This window comes from Canis aureus, chromosome 1 (assembly GCF_053574225.1).
Source record: "Canis aureus isolate CA01 chromosome 1, VMU_Caureus_v.1.0, whole genome shotgun sequence".
Taxonomy (NCBI): Eukaryota; Metazoa; Chordata; class Mammalia; order Carnivora; family Canidae; genus Canis; species Canis aureus.
The window spans coordinates 102,615,296-102,638,784 of NC_135611.1; the positions used below are offsets into that span (position 1 = coordinate 102,615,296).

The 23,489-nt window shown below is 43.1% G+C and overlaps 1 protein-coding gene across 1 annotated transcript in view; it reads right to left on the minus strand.

Moving 5' to 3' along the window:
- Nucleotides 1-932: 932 nt before the first annotated feature.
- NLRP5 (NLR family pyrin domain containing 5) overlaps nucleotides 933-23,489 on the minus strand; it is a 29,031-nt gene continuing 6,474 nt past the window's right edge. Inside the window, exons 4-13 of the mRNA XM_077874100.1 lie at nucleotides 21,950-22,014; nucleotides 18,666-20,320; nucleotides 17,293-17,463; nucleotides 15,142-15,309; nucleotides 10,489-10,659; nucleotides 8,401-8,571; nucleotides 5,684-5,854; nucleotides 4,290-4,460; nucleotides 2,846-3,016; nucleotides 933-1,248 (exon numbers count right to left, since the gene is read on the minus strand). Of these exons, the coding sequence (XP_077730226.1) occupies nucleotides 1,116-1,248; nucleotides 2,846-3,016; nucleotides 4,290-4,460; nucleotides 5,684-5,854; nucleotides 8,401-8,571; nucleotides 10,489-10,659; nucleotides 15,142-15,309; nucleotides 17,293-17,463; nucleotides 18,666-20,320; nucleotides 21,950-22,014 (3,047 nt within the window). The 3' untranslated portion in view covers nucleotides 933-1,115. The remainder of the gene's footprint in view (nucleotides 1,249-2,845; nucleotides 3,017-4,289; nucleotides 4,461-5,683; nucleotides 5,855-8,400; nucleotides 8,572-10,488; nucleotides 10,660-15,141; nucleotides 15,310-17,292; nucleotides 17,464-18,665; nucleotides 20,321-21,949; nucleotides 22,015-23,489) is intronic.

The following is a 23,489-nucleotide window of genomic DNA, read 5'->3' on the forward strand; positions in this document are numbered from 1 at the left end:
TTGAAAAATGCTTTAATTTGAAGTCCAAGTGAGTTAATTTGTAGATTGTGCTTAGAGTAGAGCCTGGCACACAGTAAGGGCGGTGTTAGCTATCATTATCATAGACTAGAGAAATAAATGGAAGGACTAATAAAAAGTACACATTGGTGAGAACACAAGAATTTGTGTTCCCTCTTTCCTAGAAGGAGACTGATGGTTCTGTAGTCATAGTAAAGAGTAGTTAACCAACCAGGTGTAAACCCATGAACTGGATCCAAGACAATTTACCCCAGTGAACATGCTTTGACAAGCCAACGAAGGACTCCCCTCAGCTTCTGAGATTCAGCCAATCAGGAAGAGATTCACCCCAGTAAACACACCTGTGACTGCTAAGCAGCCTTACTGAAGAGACTACAGATCAACTCATTCCGAAGATCCACCAATCCCTGAACTCCATGCTTCTCCCACATCCCTACCTACATAAGATCAGCAGTCTGCTCTTCTCAGCGATGGTGGTAGAGCAGTTCATTAACTACACTAAGAAACATGTTCAGTTTGTGTTTCTATACATGTTTTAAATATTTTTTTATGAGAGACACACAGAGAGGCAGAGACATAGGCAGAGGGAGAAGCAGGCTTCTCGTGGGGAGCCTGATGCAGGGCTCAATCCCAGGCCCCCAGGATCAGGACCTGAGCCAAAGGTTCAACCACTGAGCCACCCAGGTATCCCTGTGTTTATATTTAGATAATGATAGTCACACCATCCTTTGACTTTCAGATTGTACTTTGATTTTTTTTTTTTTTAACACCAGCAGAGTTGTGTCATCAACATTTGGGGGCCACTTTTAGGACTAAGCCCTCCCACTCTTCTCTTGGAACTACCCAAGAAGGTCACATTGTAATTATTCCTTGAATGCTCTCCATGTTTATTCAATTTTCTCTATATGCTCCAAGATAGGACAGACATTTCACAGATACTGAGATCCTAGGATTTGAAAGTCACAGCCTATGTCACTGAGGGCTTTGTGAGAACCAGAACTAATATTCTATCCCCAAGAGGGAGTTTCTGGGACAGCTTACCCCAGAAGACTATTTTTAATGTTCTTCCATCAGAGTGGGTGGGGTGGGAGGAGTCTTCAGCTTTTCCACCAGTACCGGTCATCTTCGTCAAAAGAATACCAATCATCACCAATGACAATCTGTGGCTTGACTAGCTGGACTTCCTTCAGCAGCTTCCTTATTTGAGTGGGATACTCCCATTTCCACAGCCTGGAGAAGAGAGATACATTACTCTGGGAATTTGCTTCTGACTACTTCTCCTTTCCTTAAAATTTCCTTAGTGCATCAAGGATCTAAAACCTCTTCTTGTACTCTTGAGGTGCTCCATAGAATAAGAGTAAATCCCTACCTGTAAAAGCACGCTTAGATGTATTAGGTGCTACACTGAGCTTTTATAGGCATCTGCCCCTCACCACGGTCCTAAAAGGCAGGTGTGATAATTCATCTATCCATGAACTCTTTCCTGAGAACCTACTTTGTGCCAGGCCCTATAATAGTGTTTTGAGGCAGTGATGAGCAAGCCAAAGTCCCTAAACCTCATGAAGCTTATATTCTAGGACAAGAGAGAGAAACAGGTATTCAAATAGATACACAGAATCATCTCCATTTTGTGGATAGGGAAATAGGCTTCTGAAAGGTCCATTAGTAAAATCCAGGTCTGATTCCTCTTTGCAGGTTCAAGTGCTAAGTTCCATGGTCACAGGCTGAACTTGTCCAAACATGCTCTTTCAACCCAATCTTCTGCCCTTCTAGCTCATTTGCAAAATAGATCACTGTGACAGTTCTCCTTGGCCATGTTGGGATCTCCAAATCCACTGAGCCATGCCTTCCAATCCATTTTGCTCCTCAGATCCCACACTACAACCACCCTGTTACATCTATATACTGACACTTGGCTCCTGCACAAACCCAACCACTGGAAGCTGGGTCACATAGAAGAGTTTCTCAGGGAAGTTTGCTATTGAAATAAATATGGGAAAACCAACCTCAATGTGCTGTCCATCTTAACCGTTTTTCAGTGTGTAGTTTGGTGGCATTTATCATACTCACACTGCTGTGCAGCCACCTCCACCATCTATCCTTGTAAACTTTTCATCTTTCCCAACTAAGACTCTGTGCCCATTAAACACCAACTTCCCATCCCTCTCCCACAGCACCTGGTGCCACACCATCTACCTTCTGTCTGTATGTATTTGGATGCTCTAGGAACCCCACTTAAGTAGAATCACAGTATTTGTCTTCTTGCATCAGACTTACTTCACTGAGCATAACGTCCTTAAGGTTCATCCAGGTTGTAACATGTATCAGAACTTCCTTTTATTCCAATGCTGAATGAGATTGGACTGTGTGGATATACCACATTTCATTTACCCTTTCACCTGACAACAGATGCCTAGGTTGCTTCTACTTTTTGACTACTGTGAATAGTGCTGCTATAAACACAGGTCTACAAATAATTCTTCTAGATCCTGGTTTCCATTCTTTTGGGTAGGTACCCAGAAGTAGAATTGTTGGATTATATAGCAATTCTATTATTAGCTTTTTAAGGATAAACATCTGATGTGTATGTGGTCTCTCCATTCTTCCTAAATCCATCCAAAAGTAAGCCCCATGATATCAGGAACCTCACACCTCCATCTCTATCCCTGTATCCCCAGCACAGTGCCCGGAGCACAGTGGGCACTTAGTGGTTGAAACAAGGACCTAGTTGCTAAGCCACCATATCAGCTTCTGGGTTTCTCCACCAACCAGCATGCCTGTAGCAGAAGGTGGTTTGCATCTTGGAAGACAATCGCCAGGTACTCACCCGATTATTTGCAGGTTGGATGTGGGTTGTGCAAAGGCTGGGCACAGCTTCGTCATTCCCATGGGGCTGAAATCATTCCGCATCAGATTCAGGCTGGTCAGGCGCTGGCTGCAGAGGAGAGCCGAGGCAAGGACCTCACAGCAGCCGGAAGTCAGTCCACATGCCTCCAACCTGCAGGGTCAACACAAGAAATGCCTCCAAAGTTCAGTGACTGACCCCTCAACTCATTGGACTTTCACATTAATGCTTAAAATGGAGTGGTGGGCTCTACCCCTGGCATTTCTGGTTCAGCAATTCTGGGAAGGAACCAGGACATTTGCATTTCTAACAGATTCCCAAAGGATGGTGCTACCACTGCTGCTGGTTCTCCTGTTAAGAGCTGCTGGGTAACTTAATTCCAGTTGTGAAAAGAATAAAAGATCAAAGGTGAGAGAGCCTGTAACCAGGGAACAAGAGAAGGCACATGGAGGAAGACTTGCTGAGAACCTGCATTTCACCCGAAACCCAAGAGAAAAAGGAACCAGGGCAGGAAGTAGCAAGGAGGGCTTAGGAAATTGCACGTACTTGGCTCTTGTGGAAGGAAGAGTGGGTCATATATGAGACACGGAGAGTGAACCAGATGGCTACAGGGGAGCCAGAGGCCATCATGTGAGAGGAGGCTAGCCACTTTAGGTCACATTAAGATTTAGGATTTTAGCCTAAGAGCACTGAGGGCGAAACAATATTGTTAGATGTAGTAATTGGATGGTAGCCATGTTCCCCTATGTTGGAGATGCATGTTGAGGTATTCAGAGGCAGAACAACTATAACTCACTATGAAATGGTTCACCCCATAGAGCAAAATACTGAGAATCATTTAAACCTGGTGGTAAGCATAAGATTTTCAGTGCCCCAATTGTTCTAGATTTTGTGTATTTGGGAATTTCTTGTGATAGAGTAAAAAGTCGTGGGACATAGCTCAAGTAGGTATAACTGCCTATAGTTAGGTGGTAAGGTGGGATTGAATAAACATTATTATTGGTTTTGCTTCTAAAATAATATCTAAGCATCTATGAAAACAGGAAGTCTCTATTAGGGAGGCTGTGGAAAGAGGCAAGGGGAAGTAATTCAGTGATAGTGTAAGGCAGTTCATAGATTCCCAACATGAATGAGGTTAATCTGATAGATGTAGGGATTCTTCCTTTATTGTTTCAGAAGGAAGGGAATATTCAGAAGGAATATATAAGTGGTTTCACAGTAGAAAGCCCAGAGCTATCCTATGCAATGTCTTAAGGTTGATTAGAAGTGGGGCGGGGGCGGGGGGGAGGTCCTTTCTTAAGCACCAGGAGGAACAAAGGCAGGTTCAAATGGAGGTGTGAGAGTTGGAACGCTGTTTTGTTCAGCAACTTCATGCTCTGATCTCCCTCGTCACCCAGGCCTCATACAGGGGACCCCGGGAACTCACCCAAGCCTCTTCAGAGAAGCCTTCCTGTGCTTCAGCCCCTCACACAGGGCTGTGACGCCATCATCACCCAGGGCATTCACGGCCAGATCCAGGCTCTTCAGGTGTTTGTTCCTCACAATCACATGGGACAGTTTCTTGCAGCAGCCGGCAGTGAGATGACACTTAACCAATCTGCAAGAGGAGAACCTGTGTCATTTGAGGAGAGTGCCAGAGGGGGATGGTGCCCAGAAACATCGGTGGGGCTTTCCTTGACTCTTTCCTCACTGATAACCTTTTTGTCTATCCCTGGGAATGGCTTAGGCTGTGCAGCATCCAGTGGTTCAGGTGAGGAGGGATGATAGTGGTAGGTGGGGAAAGCATGTGATGTGGCTGGAGGTATCTTTAGAAAAAGAAATAAGCACATCAGAGCTTGCTTCCCACCTGGAGATGGGATAAAGATTCTCCTTAGTGGACGAACAGAAAGAAACACACACACACACACACACACACACACACACACACACACGAGAGAGAAGTTGATAGAGTTCCTGAGAGGGTGAGGAAAGATGACAGAAGGTGCTGAAATGCTAGATGGGTTTGGGGTACCAAGTACACAAATATTTACAAGGTACACATGACCAAACCATTGGGCACAAGCTCAGTGTCTAGTTTTAGGGGATTTTTAAAGTTACCATGCATCATTAAGTGGAATACCATGCCATACTTTGTTTACTGTTATGGTCTGCAATCCTTAAGGGACAGAACGTGAGACCAAAGGCAAGGTTTTGGGTTCTAGGGAGTTCTGGTTTCCCCTGGAAATGATTGGTAGGGAACTACATGAATCTAAACGTGTAAAATAGTTAAAGTCCTGTGCCTGCCATGTGGCAAGAATGCTTTCAGTGGTAACTGCAGGAGGAATTTGTCAAAGTATTAACAGCATTTATGGATTGGTTGTTAGATTGGAGATTTATTTCTGCTCATTGATATTTGTTAACTTTCCTATAGTCTGTTCAATGATGGAATACTCTTATTGAGTAGAACAGTCCAATAAAAGGTAAAGAAATTTGAGCCTCAGAGGGAAAAGGTGTCAGGAAAGCGCCCCTCCATCTCTACCCTCATTCTGTATAGAATGAACAGCTGAAGAGTAACTCAGGGCAAAAAGAGGTCTTCTGAGAAGTGAACAGGTTTTAGAAATCAAGAGTGACCTAAGCTCCAAAAATCCTGCCACGGGGCTCCTGTGTGGACTCATTTCGTGTTCTACCCACACTCATTGCAGTGTCCCCTGGAAAACACGAGCATCAGCTGACCTAAGAACTAATCTTGGGTACCAGTCTTCCTGCTCACATCTCTGGATTTTCTAGGAACTCCAAACCCCTATGTAGTAGAGCTGACCCCCAACAACCATTGAAACTTACTCTAGGTCCTGGAGGTGACAAGATGGTTCCATGATGACTTCACACAGAAGGTTCATCCCATCATCTTCCAAGGGATTCATGCTAAGGCTCAGATGTGTCAGATGTCTGTTGCCCATAAGTGCAAATGCAAGAAAGCCACAGCCAGCAACATCCAGGTTGCATTCGTTTAGTCTGTGGGGCACACGCAAGGGAAAGAGGTCATATTCATGACTTGGTGTAACCTCAGGTAAGCCACTTCTGCTAGCTTCAGCTTGCTCCTCCTTTGGGAGAGGATTATTTAAGGAGGACTTTAAGAAGGTTTTGGCTTGGGTAATAGGACAACCATGGAGTGCTTAGCACAATGCCTGACATAATGCACGTGGCTGAATGCTGTTCAGTACCTAACCTTGCTTTATGCATTTCTTTATTCAATACATATTGTTGATTCATTAACATTGAACTTGGGGTCAATAGCACCATAACTTGTCCCTGAATGAAGCTCATTTATGAAGCATCTTCTCTACCCACACAGCATGGCTTTCTTGTGCATTGGAACACTGGACAGCGTTACAGCTCTACACATTAAAATATCGTGCTAAAAAAAAAATGTGCTAAACAGCAAGATCACCAATGAAAACCAAAGAATGTGGAAAATGTGATACTAACTGGACCATGAAAAGGATATTGTCACTTTTTAATTTTTCTTCATATTTGAGGTGTTATTTTCCTATTCCTGCTGTAACAAATACCACAAACTTAGTGGCTTAAGATACACATTTATGATCTTACTGTTATGGAGTTCAGTATCTTACTGGGGTAAAAATCAAAAGGTCAGCAGTGTTGTGTTCCTTCTGGAGGCTCCAGGGGAGAATTGGTTTTCTTGCCTTTTCTAGCTTTTCTAGTAGGCAGCGCATAGTCTAACTCCTGGTCTTCAGTCAGCAATTATATCTACCCTCTGTTATCACACCTCCTCTCCTGCTTCTCTTTCCCTTATAATGCCCCCTTTCATTACATTAGGACTACTCAGATAATCCAAGATAATTTCCCCATCTCAAGATCCTTAACTTGATCACACCTGCAAAGTCCCTTTTGCCATGTGAGTTTACATATTTACAGGGATTAGGACATGCACATTTTGGGGAGGGTTCACTATCCTGTTTACCACTCAGACTCTTCTCATCACTTATTCACTGAGGCACCTTGCAACTCACAAAGTAGACATGTATATTAAAGTTATATTCTTTAACAGAATTTCTGGCTACAGGTATACCATTAACATATGTTGATTTTAAAAATTATTTATAGGGTTATTGGTGAACTAATTGGTCAACGGGGTAAAATGGCTGAAAGCAAAGTGGCCCCAGCAAGGCAAGCTGACAGTGTGGAACAGATGTAATAATCCTTTGATCTCAGATGAAAGATGAAAGATGTAGGCTAGAAGGGTAATCTGGCGATGGGGTACTTTTAAAGAACTTACTGAAACATCCTGCTGTATGCTAGAGTACACAGCATCCCCTAGCCATGTGCATGGTACTGTCTGGAGTAGTGGAGCATCACCCCTGTGGCTACCAACCCTGTGTCACCATTACCATCATCTAAAAATCTCAATTACCCAGCTCTCCCTACCAAAACCTAAGCTCTGTAAACTCAGAGACCACATTGGTTGCCTGTGCATCCCTACCAACTATGTGTTTGCCTACATTAGGTGTTCAGTGAGTATGGTTGATCCTCATTCATGGATTCTGTGTTTGCACATTTATCTGCTTGCTAAAATTTATTTGCTGCCCTCCAAATCCATACTTGTGCTCATGACTGTTCATGGACATGCGTGCACGGGCAGAGCAGAGAAATATTTGAGCTCCCCAATGCACACGTTCCCAGCTGAGGCTGGCCTCATTTCAAATTCATCATAAATAAGTATCCTTTTCATGGTCCAGTTATTGCCACGTTTTCTGCATTTTTGTGGTTTTTGTTGATGACTTTGCTGTTTAAAATGTGGCGCTAGGGATCCCTGGGTGGCGCAGCCATTTGGCGCCTGCCTTTGGCCCAGGGTGCGATCCTGGAGACCCGGGATCGAGTCCCACGTCCCATGTGCATGGAGCCTGCTTCTCCCTCTGCCTGTGTCTCTGCCTCTGTGTGTGTGTGTGTGTGTGTGTGTGTGTGTGTGACTATCATAAATAAATAAAAATAAAATGTGGCACTAATGTGCAGAGCTAGAGTGCTGTCCAGTGTTTCCATGTGCAAGAAGGCAGTGCTGTGTAGATGGAGAAGATCCGTCATAGATGAGCTTCATTCAGGCATGAGTCGTGGTGCTGTTGGCCGCGAGTTCAATGTCAATAAATCAACACTATGTATTAAATATGGAGTCTTTAAACAGAAACGCACAAAGCAAGATTAGGTTCTGGTTGGTTGAAAATGTGACCAGGGGCTCACAGGAACCTAATGCTGTGTTTACCCAGGGAGAAGTGGTTCAGTGTTTGTGGTGACTTTACAGAACATAACTGCAGGAAACAACGAGAAACGTCTGTATCTGGATGAAGGATGACTTCTCACTGTAAGAAGATGGGAACAGAGATAGAATTTTCCACGGAAGGAAGAAATGGGTGGGGACAAAATGCAGCTCCTATCAGCTACCTTCATTATGACAGCTTTGTTCCTGCTACTTTGTGTGTGGCAAGTGGTACATACTGTTTGTAACAAAACAATGCAGTCCACCCAGGGAAGTGAGCTGGACTCACATCAGCCTCTGTAGTCCACAGTTGGGGAATTTTATGGCTCGACCCAACAGATTCATGCCTTCGCTCCCCAGGCTGTTGCTTGACAGGCACAGGTGTGTCAAACTCTGGTTGCTGATGAGGGCTGAGGCCAGGTCCTGGCAGTCGGGAGCCTTGAGGCCACACTTCCCCAGTCTGCAAGGAGAGAGCCCCCAGGAAAGAAAGGATGAAGGTCTATTCCTAAGGTTCTACCCCTCCCTCCTTGCAAGGACGGGAAAGAAATACCACCCCCATGGCTGACCATGGTCTTGCAGACATATGCTGAGGTCACACTGTGTCTGCATTGAACTTGCAAACCCAACCCTAATAGTCTAAATGGTGTAGGTGACTAGATTAGCCATCACCCATAATGGGAAACACATGGACAAATTCAACCTGTTCTCCATCCAGGTATCTTTGCTCCTCGTGTGTACTATGGTGTGAGGTGTTGCCAAGATTAGGGACCTTCCTATTTAGAAGGTGACCTTCCACCTGTTTTTCAAAGATTAATATGCAATAGCACTTGAAATTAAGAGCCTAATAGTACTACTCTCATTGTGACAAAGTTAAATAAATTAACTCCATCTAAGTGCATAGAGAAGTGCATATAGCAACCATTTACTGATGGAGATGTTTGGATGAAGAAATACTGGCTGGGTCAGATTAGAAGGGGGTCAGGATATGTAAGCCCGAAATACGCCATTTTAGTGTAAGGATTATCTTGAGCTGAAAGCAACTAAGGAAAAACAGACACAGGAAGGGCTCTCTGCTTTTTCCCATCTGTCTAAAAACAGGGCATGAACTTCCCTTGTACATGTATCCCCCCCTTTGGTACAAGAGAATGACTTTTGTCACTGGAAATGGACATGACATGGAGATGAATTAGCATATAACTTTTACCCCTCATATTTCCTAGTTGCCTACCCACAATTTATCAGTCCCTAAAAGCCTCAAACTCCTTTTGTCTAGTTACTTCTCCACAGTTTAGCATAACTTTGTTAAAATGATATAGAAGCTTGATTCTAACCACTTTTAGGGTTTCTCACATCTTTTCTGTGAAGCTTCCATGCATTAAAAAAAAAAAGTAGTACCCATAAAATATGTGTGCCTTTTCTCCTGTCAATCATCAATTTAATTTGCAGGCCTCAGATATTTAACCTAAGAGGATAGAGGGAAAGTTTTCCCCCTCTCCTATAGACTGAGGGAGAGAAGATATGTTGGCTTCTAATGCGATTTCCTGCCTCCAACCCTCCACCTCAGGACTTTAAAGGGTAATTTGTGCCATTTTGTTTTCAATTTTTGTTATGACTTTAGAATCAAACTCCTCATGAAAGAGGTAGGTTATTGACAAGACACGTTTTGGGAATAGTGGGGGAAGCAACTTTGCCCAGATTGTAGGTCATCAAGGGGGAGATTTCTAAGCCTTAGTTATCAAGCCAGGGGTCATATTTTAGCTTTGTCTCTTATTCCCTATATGGCCTTAGATAAGAGATTTCCTTTCTTCTGGATTCTGTTTTCCTTATCAGAAAATGAGGTAAAAATAATTCCTACCTAGCAGGTTGTTTGTAAAGTTGGCATTAATGGGAATAAACAGCACAGAGCTTGGTGCTCAAGGACGCCAGGGATGGCAACTCCAACCATAAGCTAAGACTCTCCGGGATTTGGGCATTGGTGAAACTTTCCAGTATACAACACAGCATTGCTAACTATAAGCAGAATGCTGTATATTAGATCCCCAGGAGTTCTTTAACTGTACATCTGTACCCTTTAACCAACTTCTCCCTATTTCTTTCCCTAACTGCCAGCCCCCGGCAGCCACCATTCTACTCTCTGGTTCTATGAGTTTGGGTTCTCTCCTAGACTTTTATATATTGTTCAGAGTTTGGTAGCAAAGACACAGATGTTATTTACTGGTCTTTTTTTATGCCTCAATATTGGGGTACTCCCATAGGGTCAGAACTCCCGTTCTAACCCTTGGCTTAGGTACCCAATGATTCCACTCTCTCCTTCCCCACCACTTGGACCATGTCAGTTAAGAGAAAGGAACCCTGGGTGGAAAGAAGTGCAACTCACATCATTTTCTGCAGCGTGCACTGTGAGGCTGTCAAGGCGTCACAGAGAGGCTTTATGCCCTGGTTTGTCACCTTATTTCCTACCAGGCTGAGAGATTTTAGGCTGATGGATGTAACAAGGATTTGGGAGATCACCAGGCAACAAGCTGGGGTTAGTCCACAGTGATCCAACCTGCAGAGATAAACAATGTGAAATACATTCTCCTCTCTTCCCCAGAGCAACCCATTTCCCTGTGCTCCAGCTACTCTGGCCCTTTTGCTGATTTCTGGACACTGCTCCAGGCTCAAGGTCTGAGCATTTGCTAGTTGTTCTGTTTGTAACATCCCTCCTCATCCCCAGCCCCATATCTTTATGTGGTTCAGTTTTTCATTTAAGTCTCTGGAACATCCCCTCTTCTGAGTTAGCCAGTCTCAAAACCTTACCTAACTGTGCCTGCCCCACCCCCATTTTACCCAAATCCCTATCTGCCTAAAAACAAGGCATGAATTTCCCTTGTACATGTGTTCCTCCAGCGTTATTTTGTGCGTAGCAATGGTCTCCAGCATTATTTTATGCATAACAATGATCACCAGCCAATATTTCACACATTTGCACTTAAAAACTTGAAATATATCTGACCTATAAACTGTATACATTTAAGGTATAAGCACATTGATTTGAAACATTAATATACTGCAGTATGATCGCCATTGTAGTATTCTCAAGCACCTCTATTGGATCACATAATTATTTCTTTTTTGTGGTGGGAATAATTAAGATCTAGTTTCTTAGCAAGTTTGAGTTTTGTAACACAGTATCTTTGTCTATATTTATACTGTGTGCTAGGTCTCCAGGATCTATTTACCTACTAGTTGCAAGTTTGTACCTTTCAACAGTATATTTCTATTTTCCCCCACTCCTCTAGTCCCAGATAACCACCATTTTACTGTTTTTGAGTTTAGCTTTTTAAAAATTTTGAGAGACAGAGAGAATGAGAGAGACAGAGAGTGAGATCACAAGCAAGGAGCAGCGGGGAGGGAAGCAGATAGAAAGGGAGGAGCAGGCTCCTCACTGAGCCGGGAGCCTGATGTGGGGCTCAATCCCCAGGGCCCTGGGACCATGACCTGAGCTGAAGGCAGATGCTTAACCAATTGAGCCACCCAGGCATGAGTTCAGCTTTTTTTTTTTTTTTTTAATTCCATATGTGAGGCCATATGGTATTTGTTTTGTTCTCTAGAAAGTCATCTTGTCATCTCGATGAGGGTAGGCACCTGGCTTGGGATGGCAGCTCACAGGTTACAGAGCAAAAATATTCATGTGGTGCAAAGCAAAATACTCTTCCACAGTTGCTGTGTGTCAATTAAAGCTTAAAACAGAGCTCATGTTTCTCTGTCTCAGCATACCAAAAGCATCCAGTAGCAGTGTCTTTAGCCCAAGTTCATCTAATTGGCAAAACACATGCTTAGGATCTACAGAACTGTGGTAATAGCCCCAAACTGGAAAGGACCAAAACATCCCTGGACAGGTGAATGGCTATACCAAATGTGGTGTATCCGTCCTATTGAATAGTACTCAGCACTAAAAATGAATGTGATACACAGAACAGGACAGATGATAGATCTGAGGGCATTTGCTGATTGAAAACCGCCAATCTCATGGTGTCTGGGTGGCTCAGTTTGTTAAGCATCTGACTCTTTGGCTCAGGTCATGCCCTTAGGGTCATGAGATTGAGCTCCATGTCAGGCTCCACACTAAGCATGGACTCTGCTTAAGATTCTCTCCCTTTCCCTCACTTCCCCCCATTCCTGCTGTGCTCTCTCAAAAAATACAAATTAAAAAAAATAGAGAGGGGCACCTGGGTGGTTGAGTAGGTTAAGCATCTGCCTTTGGCTCAAGTCGGGCCTTGAGTCAGGCTCCTTGATCACTGGGGAGCCTGCTTCTCCTTCTCCCTCTGCCTGCTGCTCCCCTTTTTGTACTGTCAGATAAATAAAATCTTAAAAAAAATAAAAAGGGAAACAAGCCAATCTGAGGGTAGTGACATACTGTGTGATTCCACTGATAAAGCATTGTCCACATGACAAAATTATGGAGATGGGAAACCTCAGTTACTTTCAGTGATTAGGGATGGTGTGGCTGGAAAAGGGAACAGAGTGGTGGCACTTCTGGATCTTGGGGATGGCATGCTTTTATGAACCTGCACATGTGATAAACGACACAGGAGGACATCCACATGTTGGTTAGTGTCCACAGTTTGACACTATACTATAGTTACATATACTGTCCATTACACTCCATTATTGGAGTTCGATTTGTCAACATATAGTAACACCCAGTGCTCATCCCATCAAGTGCCCATCACCCAGTCACTCCATTCCCCCTGCCCACCTCCCCTTCCACTACCCCTTATTCGTTTCCCAGAGTTAGGAGTCTCTCATGTTCTGTCACCCTCTCTGATTTTCCCCATTTTCTCTCCTTTCCCTATAATCCCTTTCACTATGTTTTATATTCCCCATATGAGTGAAACCAAATAATGTTTGTCCTTCTCCGATTGACTTACTTCACTCAGCATAATACCCTCCAGTTCCATCCGTGTCGAAGCAAATGATGGGTATTTGTCATTTCTAATGGCTGAGTAATATTCCATTGTATACATAGACCACATCTTCTTTATCCATTCATCTTTCGATGGACACTGAGGCTCCATCCACAGTTTGGCTATTGTGGACATTACTGCTATAAACATTGGGGTGCAGGTGTCTTGGCTTTTCACTGCATCTGTATATTTGGGGTAAATCCCCAGCAGTGCAATTGCTGGGTCGTAGGGCAGGTCTATTTTTAACTCTTTGAGGAACCTCCACACAATTTTCCAGAGTGGCTGTACCAGTTCACATTCCCATCAACAGTGCAAGAGGGTTCCCCTTTCCTCACATCCTCTCCAACGTTTCTTGGTTCCCGTCTTGTTAATTTTCCCCATTCTCACTGGTGTGAGGTGATATCTCATTGTGTGTGTTTTTAAATTTTTTTATTGGAGTTCAATTTGCCAACATTTAGCATAACACTCAGTGCTCATCCCACCAAGTGCCCTCCGCTCAGTGCCCATCACTCAGTCACCCCAATCCGCCGCCCACCTCCCTTTCCACTACCCCTTGTGGTTTTTATTTGTATTTCCCTGATGGCAAGTGGTGCAGAGCATTTTCTCATGTGCTTGTTGTCATGTCTATGTCTTCCTCTGTGAAATTTCTGTTCATGTCTTCTGCCCATTTCATGACTGGATTGTTTCTTTGCTGTTGAGTTTAACAAGTTCTTTATAGATCTTAGATACTAGCCCTTTATCTGATATGTCATTTGCAAATATCTTCTCCCATTCTGTAGGTTGTCTTTTAGTTTTGTTGACTGTTTCTTTTGCTGTGCAGTAGCTTCTTATCTTGATGAAGTCCCAATAGTTCACTTTTGCTTTTGTTTCCCTTGCCTTCATAGATGTTTCTTGCAAGAAGTTGTTGTGGCCAAGTTCAAGAAGGGTGTTGCCTGTGTTCTCCTCTAGGATTTTGATGGATTCTTTTTTGTTTGTTTTTTATTTTGATGGATTCTTGTCTCACATTTAGTATTTCATCCATTTTGAGTTTATCTTTGTGTATGGTGTAAGGGAACAGTCCAGTTTCATTCTTCTGCACGTGGTTGTCCAATTTTCCCACCATTTATTGAAGAGACTGTCCTTTTTCCAGTGGATAGTCTTTCCTGCTTTGTCGAATATTAGTTGACCATAGAGTTGAGGGCCCATTTCTGGGTTCTCTATTCTGTTTCATTGATTTATGTGTCTGTTTTTGTGGCAGGACCACACTGTCTTGATGACCACAGCTTTGTAGTATAACTTGAAATCCAGCATTGTGATACCCCTGGCTCTGGTTCTCTTTTTCAATATTTTCCTGACTATTCAGGGTCTTTTCTGATTTCACACAAATCTTAAGGTGATTTGTTCCAACTCTTTGAAGAAAGTCCATGATATTTTGATAGAGATTGCATTGAATGTGTAAATTGCCCTGGGTAGCATAGACATTTTCACAATATTAATTCCTCCAATCCATAGGCATGGAATATTTTTCCATCTCTTTGTGTCTTCCTCAATCTCTTTCAGAAGTGTTCTGTAGTTTTTAGGGTATAGATCCTTTACCTCTTTAGTTAGGTCTATTCCTAGGTATCTTATGGTTCTGGGTGCAATTGTAAATGGCATTGACTCCTTAATTTCTCTTTCTTCAGTCTCATTGTTAGTGTATAGAAATGCTACTGATTTCTGGGCATTGATTTTGTATCCTGCCATATTGCCGAATTGCTGTATGAGTTCTAGCAATCTTGGGGTGGAGTCTTTTGGGTATTCTACATACAGTATTATGTCATCTGTGGAGAGGGAGAGTTTGACTTCTTCTTTGCCAATTTGAATACCTTTTTGAAATTTACTTTTTTTGTAGTAAAATATGCATAACAAAGTTTACCACCTTGATCATTTATAAGTACCCAGAAGGGTGGCATGAAGTACATACACGCTGCTGTACAACCACCACCACCATCTCCAGATTGCCCTCTTCTCTGATACATTTGCAACTTGCTGTGAACAATTCTTTAAAAAGGAAAGACAAGAAAGGAAAAACCAAAGCCATAAAAGCCATAAGCAGAACATACCTCAGAGATTCCAGCAAGCAGTTTGGGTGTCTTAATGCTTCACACACCATCATCAGATCTTCATCCTTTAGGTGAGTGCTTTCCAAGTTAAGGCATTTAATATTGCGGTTGGTGATGAGAGTCATCCAGAGATGACGAAGACCCAGGGTAACCTGTGCACCTTTAAATCTACACAAGAGAAAGCAGAAAATATGCATGAGACAGAGGTGATAGCTGTATCCCAGTTTTTTCTTTTCCCCTCTTCTCCCATCCCAAATCTCTTATTTTCACTATTTGCATTTATTTAAAGATTTTTAAAAATTTTTATTTATTTATGATAGTCATACAGAGAGAGAGAGAGAGAGAGAGAGAGAGAGAGGCAGGGACATAGGCAGAGGGAGAAGCAGGCTCCATGCACCAGGAGCCCGACGTGGGATTTGATCCCGGGTCTCCAGGATCGCGCCCTGGGCCAAAGGCAGGCGTCAAACCGCTGCACCACCCAGGGATCCCCCATTTATTTAAAGATTTTTAAAAATTTTGAAAGTGATCTTTACACCCAACATGGGGCTCAAACCCATGACCCCGAGATCAAGAGTTGCATGCTCCACCAACTGAGCCAGCCAGGCACTCTACAGTTATTTAATTTTAAAGCAACAAATACTTGAGCATCTATGATGCATCAGGCACTGGAAATAGTATTAAGTGACACTGATGCTTCATATTCTCATGGAGCCTGATCTTATGGGGAGACACTTAAAGAGCTGAATAAGAGAGTTATGCTGGAGAATGAAATATGGTCAGTCCATTAAGAACAGAGCTATAGGGGCACCTGGCTGGCTCATTCTGAAGAGCATGAAACTTTTTAAAAATATATTTATTTATTCATGAGGGACACAGAGAGAGAGAGGCAGAGACATGGGCAGAAGGAGAAGCAGGCTCCCTGTGGGAAGCCTGATGCAGGACTCCATCCCAGGATCCAGGGATCATGGCCTAAGCCAAAGACAGATACTCAACCACTGAGCCACCCAGATGCCCCAGGCATGCAACTCTTGATCTCAGGGGTCATGAGTTTGAGCCCCATGCTGAGTGTAGAGATTACTTAAAAAAAAATAACAGAACTATAAACAGATGTGGTTAAGTTCAGGCTGAAGAAAGTCAAATGTCAGAAGACTGTGTATAATGTAACACCACTTGGATGGAAAAAAAAGTTATTTGCCAATATATAGATATAATGGCATGGAAAGTTTAGGAGATGTGAAAGCTAATTAGGGAAATAGGAAGTTTAGGAAGTTGAAGAGGCATTAGAGAATTTACTTAAAACCCTTACAATGTCCGAATCTTGTGACCATTATGATGCCTTACTGCTGTATTACGATATAGTGATGACACAGACTCAGTTTCCTCACTGTGTAGCAGGAGCTGAGAGCAGGGACAGCTGATGGGAAGGGGGGTTCCTGGGGGGAAATGCTAAGGTAAAGCCAACAGAGGGGTTTGGGGCAGGACGGAGGAGAACAGAACATTGCAAAGACTCTGGCCTTGCCAGGCTCCCTGGCACGGTGCAGCTTATGAAAACTACTTAGGAGATGGAAGTGGCAAGAAAGGGAAGATGTTTGCATGGAGAAGTTGACTTGCCCTAGTCTTGGGTGTCACATGTGCTTCTCTCTTGGTCTTGTAGGAAAGAGTCCAGAATAGAAGCTTTGTCTGCAGAACTAGCCCTTCATCTACTCCTGAGGTCTCTCACAGACCCAGGCACCTACTGTGAATTCAAATATTTGTTACGTTAATGAACCAGAAAGCATTAAGAACTGATTTAAAGCCAAAGTCTAGCACTTTGATCTTGCAATGGCTTCATGCTCTACCCATTTGCCTGTAATGAGCCCCCCTTACCTTTGCCCCTACTAGCACTCCTATTCATCCTTCAATACCCAGAGTAAAACCCTGCTAGCACTCCTATTCATCCTTCAATACCTAGAGTAAATGAACCCACCTCAATAATCCCTTCACAGGGTCTTTGGTTACTCCCTATTGCATGCTTTTGGGAATTTATCTCCTGTATCTTCCACAGCACTTATCCCCTCTGATTCCAAATGCTTAGATGGATATTTTCTCATAGGTAGGAGAGGAGCGTGGTAACATAGCCATGCAAAGGGGCATGTACCAGGGCAGCCTTACATCAGATTCTGTATTTTACAGGTTGGCTGTCTCAGCTTGATGCAGAGGGTCTTCATGGCCCATTCATTCAGGATGCTGCCACTCAGGTCGAGCTGCTGCAGACTCGGGTGGGTGCTAAGCACTAAGCAGAGACTTTCCCACCACTCATCAGCAAGGGTCTTAATCGGCATCCTATATTGGAGAAGGAAAAACACTTCCACAGGATGGAGTTTAACAGAAGCAACTGCCGTAGCAGTGTCAGAAGAGAAAAATAAGTCTATTATGGCAAGATAGGGATGGCTTTAGAGGTTCTCCAGACAATTTAATATTGTCGCTTTGTGCTGGGACTGTGCACTCTCACACCCACCTTGTCTCCTGAATATTTTTTTTTATGCCAGGGGGAATGTATGAAGATGATATAGAGCCACCAGCTCTTGGATCAGGTTTGCCTTGCAATTCTAGCTCTCCCTTGAATGTAAAATGGTGCAGCCACTATAGAAAACAGTATGGAAGTTCCTCAAAAAATTAAAAATAGGGCTAACCACAGGATCTAATAATTGCATTTATACAAAAGAACTGAAATCAGGATCCTGAAGAGATGTGTGCACTGTCATTCACAACAGCCAAGATATGGAAACAACCTAAGTGTCCACTGATGGCTAAAGCATGAATAAGGAAAATGTGACACACACATGTCAGCAAATATTACTCAGCTTTCTTTTTAAAAAGATTTTATTTATTTATTCATGAGACACACACACACACACACACACACGGAGGCAAAGACACAGAGGGAGAAACAGGCTCCATGCAGGGAGCCTGACATGGGACTCGATCCTGGGTCTCCAGGATCACACCCTGGGATGAAGGCAGCACTAAACCACTGAGCCACCCGGGCTGCCCATACTCAGCTTTAAAAAATAAGGAAATCCTGCCATTTGAAACAGCATGAATGAACCTAAAGGACATTATACTAAGTGAAATAAGCCAGTAACACGAAGACGCATATGATCTCACAGAATCTAAAACAGGCCAACTCATGGAGGCAGAAGACAGTGGTTTGCCCGTGGCTGGGAAGCAGGAAAGCAGCAATGTTGGTCAAAGGGTACAGAGTTTCAGTTACTCAAGATGGATATCTAATGTACAGCAATGTGATTGCAGTTAACAATCCTGTATCATATATTTATGATTTGCTAGAAGGATAGGTCTTAAGTACTAGCAACACACACGAAAATGTGTGTGAGGTGTAGGTGAGGTGATGGATATGCTAATTAGCTTAATCGTGGGGATTGTTTTTACCAAGTTGTACATCTTAAATACGTAGTTTTTATTTGATTATAACTCCATAAAGACGGGAAGAAAAAAGAATAAAATGACAGAGGTAAAGGACTCACCCTTGGGGAGCTAGGGGATGTGCCTCAGTGAATTCATCCTTTGAGAAGCTTTCACAGACATCCATCCGAATTTTCCGCAAATACTGGCAACGCTGAAGGCAGAAAGAGGACACCATCAAGTCCATACGCCGGTTTATTGGAAGCCACACTTCCTGGAAGCTGTTCAATGCCAAGAGAACAAATTCATCATCCTGAGTCTCAAAAAGACAGTGGAAGGCATCTAGGGAGTCTGGTGGGGTGGCAGTGCTGGCCTGCTGACCCAGTAAAGAGATCCAGCACAGAAGCCCCTGCTTCATCACCAGGGGGACAGGACATCCAAGCAGGACCTCTAGGGCTCCCATCACCTCTTTGCTCATGAGGCCAAACAAGAAACGCTTCATCTGGAACAAGTGGGCATTGGAGCTGATCTGTTTGAGCTCCACCAAACTCCTCATGTTCTCCATGAACACAGGGTAGGGATCCCACTCCGTTTCTAGTCCTTCTAGAATATAGTACAGGGCAGCACAGAAGTCTTGGAGGCTGACATGCAGGAACGTGTAGCACCTTTCATGGCTGCCATCTTGGAGGAGGATGTTTGTCTGAAACAGAGCAGAGAGCTCCGACTTCCTGAGCCTGTGAACACTCAGGTCATCTCTGTAAAACACAAACTTCCTATTCCACACTCCCCGCATAGCCATTAGGCACAGGTTCTTCAAGATGGCCCTCTCTTCCTGGTTGAGACAGCGCCGGGATGCATCTCGTGGAGTGAGCTGATGGAACACAAAAGTGGCATACAAGCCCGTGAGAGTTTGGCAGGTAGGGGGAAGGCTCTTTCCTGATGCCTCCTGCAGATTCAGAGCCTCACAGATGAGTGACCCCAAGATGGGAGCCTGGCACTCCTCAAATAGCAGATGGTTGTCTACCACTGAATGCAAGACTTGTGTCTTTAGATGCTCATTCTTTGTGTGCTGACAAAGCAACTGAATCCTTTTCTCCACTGAGATGCCCCTGACTAATAGGTAACGGGGGGATGTGAGCATGGATTTTAACTTCTCTATGCCCGTGTCTCTGACAGTGATCATCAGGGAGGACTCCGGGAGCAGGACTTTCTTCAGCAGACTATGCATCAGAACAGATGTGGGTTGTTTGTCTGTCCAGTCTTCACAGAGATTCGGGTCATTGTCTTTGAAGGCAAAGTCCAGGTCATCAAAGCCATCAACAACAAACAAGAGCCTTTCTGGTTGGGACATGATATCCATCATTGGGACCTGGTAGTCTGGCCATTCCCTGGAAATCAACTCTGCAAAACTGCCCTCCTTCATGCAATGCATTTCTCTGGCACCGAGGAAGAAGACATAGGAAAACATGCCCTGGTAGAGTTTACCCTGTGCCCAGGACAGCAGGACCCTTCTGGCCAAATCTGATTTCCCAATTCCTGATTTTCCGTGCAAAACCACAGTGCGAGGCTGGAAGCCCCTCTGGTCTGGATTAAAAGCACCAAGCAATGTTTGCATTTCTGGATAGTTTGAGGCAAAGTTTTCAGAACCATGGTATTCATCTAACTTTGTAGCAAATTTTGTCATCACATAGTCCTTGTAGTTCCATGTGTTACCTCCACGGCCCAAGTTGGACAGGGGAAGGGAGAAGAAAAACAGGAGACAATGTTTGAAGAAAGTCTGGAATTTAGGGAAAAAAACCCAAACAGAACAAACCCCAAATCCTGGATGTAGAATCAGAGGATCCTAAGTCAGACAGGCTACCCACATGGTTCTTTTGTTCCTTCCTAGCAATGTACTGATAACAAGTTCCATCCTTCAAAGGTCACTTCCGCAATGCTTATGAATATCCTACAAAATAAGTATTTGTCACTTTAGCCTGATCTTTATTCTCAGCATTTACTACCTACTTGACACATTACATTTTTTTTGGCTTACTATCCTACTCCCCTCAGTAGACTATGCAGGGACTTTGTTATTTACTGTCATGTCTTCATTATTTATGATAATGCCTGGCACTCTGTGGACACTCCAGTATTTGTTAAATGAATAATATATAACAAACACTCCTATGTGGTCTCTGAAAGACAGATAGGCTTAGGGAAGCTGAGAATGTGTGCACTGTGGCCCTGAATTCTAGGCTTGCAGGACAGGTGGGCATCTCTAGGCTGCTGTGGAGAAACACCTCCAGTCATGGGGAATCCAGCTCTGCATAAAAAGGCAATCCTGGCCTTTTAAGTCAGCCAGATCCTACTTGAAATTCCAAGTTCTACTGTACAGGGTCAGTTGAGCCTCAGTTTCCCTGTCTCTGAGATGGGATTAACATCATATCTTAAAGTGTTGCAATAAACCTTTAAGGGAGAATGTGCCTTCAAAATTCATTAGCATGGGGCCTAGCAAAAATGATCAATAGCCACTATCGTCATTACAAACCATAATTCTTTCACATTTTAATCATAGCACTTGTCATAAACAGTAATTCTTTTATGCATATTATTGTCTAGTTCCTAGATTGTGATTTAAGTCCTATGAAAGCACTTTACCTCCATACCTCCAGCCTCTCTTCAATAATCTCTGACATCTGCTAGGTACTCAATAATATGGGGGAAAAAAAAACCCAACCCTCCAATCCTGGGTCCTTACATTTGCTGGTAGTACTATTAATATATATATATTTTAAAAGTCAGCAAGATTCTCTTGTGTATAAGGCAATTGCTATCTGTACATAAAATCTCTACAGAGAAGTTCTAAATCTTAAACTCCATTATCCTGTATCAGAGACAGATATTAAGAGACATGTATCAAAACCACAGGAAGAAGATCTTGAGATATGAACAACTTCTTTTTGCTGAGCTCAAACCAATACATTACCCTCAAAGGACAGACTATGTTCCTGGGCTGTGGGTTTTCAGAGAGGTAAGGCAGCCCCAGAAAGGTAAGCCTGCAGTTGAATTCAGGTCTTCCTTGCCCACTTCTCCTCCCACGGACTCAAGTGTCACACCTGTGACCAAGAGTTTCAAATCTCTGTCTGTGGTGCTGACTTCTTTCCCAAGGTCCCAGGCTCATGTGTCAAACTCATCACCTTAACATGTCACAGGAACCTCAAATTCAATGCATCAAAAACTCATGTTTTACCTCCAACCAGAAACTCCTTCTTATACATTTCCTATAAGTGATAATTACAAAAGTTTCTCTTCATGAACTTCCTTTGAACTGATGTTTGCTTATTGCTTTCTCCATAAGCCTAATTTTAGCCCCATCTCGCCCTCAATGGTGGTTTGTTCATCTACAAAGTGGGGATATTAATACCTCCCCTATGAGACTGCTGTAGGATGCCACAGCATAGTTGTAAGATGTGGAGAACAGCACCTGGTCTGTGGCAATTATTCTTGAGAGGTCGTTAATACTGGCATTTATTATTACTCATCCCAAATGAAAATGGACAATTCTGGCAACCACTAGGTCTTCAAGCTTTTGTCCAGTGAAAGATTACATAACACACCTAAGGCTAACATAGGTTGGGTCGTAGAGGTAGAATAAAAGCCTAGCTTGAAAGGCACATAAATCACTGACTCTGGGCATCACCATCCTTCAGGTTGTCTAATTAGAAGGGCAGGAAGCATTCCTGAACCTTTTTCCCCCTCTGAAACCCCAAACACCAACTTGTATTAAATATCTCAGAAATCAAAGCACTAGGGATGCCTGGGTGGCTCAGTGGTTGAGCGTCTGCCTGCAGCTTAGGGTGAGATCCTGGAGTTCTTGGATCAAGTCCCACATCGAGCTCACTGCCTGGAGCCTGCTTCTCCTTCTGACTATGTCTCTACCTCTCTCTCTCTGTCTCTCATGAATAAATAAAATTTTTAAAAAATGAAATCAAAGCACTTCTGTCCATCAGCACTTCCTTGTACATGAATGTTCATAGTGGCATTATTCATGATAGCCAGAGAGCAGAGAGAGCCTAAATGTCCATTGTCTGATGCACAGATAAAGAAAATGTGGTCTATCTACACAATAGGATAGTAGAAATGAGCCAAGTGCTGGTATGCGCTACAACATGGATGAACATTATACTAAATGAAAGGAGCCAGTCATGAAAGGCCACATTTGTAGGATGCCATCTATCTATCATCTATCTATCATCTATCTATCATCCATATATAAAAGTCCAGATTAGGCCAATTTGTAGAGGCAGAAAGTCTATTAGTGGTTGCATAGGCTTGGGGAATTAGAGATGTAAAGTGATAATGGGTTTTGAATTTCTTTCAGGAAGAGAAAAATTTGGAATTTCTTATTTGGGAAGAGAATAAGAGAATGATGATAGTTGCATAACTATGTGAACATACAAAAAAACCCCCACTGTACACTTTAAAAGGGTGAGCTTTTTGGAACATGAATTATAGCTCAATAAAAAAGACACAAGTAATATTCCTCAGGAAAGCCTACTGTCACCTCCTTGACAGGCTGTTTGCCATGTCATATAATCATGGCACCTGGTATCTCATCTTCATTTTGTATTTTTAGTTAACATATAATTCTACATGGCCATATATAGATATTTTACCACTGTGTTCCCGTCACAGTTCTTTAAATGGTACGTATTCACGAAACAAAGGTTGACAGAATGGAGAAAAAAAGATCACCACTAGCCAAATAATTTTGAACAAAGTGCTTGACTACTCATCTCTATATTTAGTGCCTATCAAATGAGCTTGTGCTTGATGCCCAAGTTCACTGGAATCACAGGTCTTTGGAATTTATCTTCATACCCAGTGACTGTAGATGATCACAGTGAGCATACATGACTCTGTCCTTGGTGATGATTCTAGGAGCTCTTGGGGAAGAGGCTGAT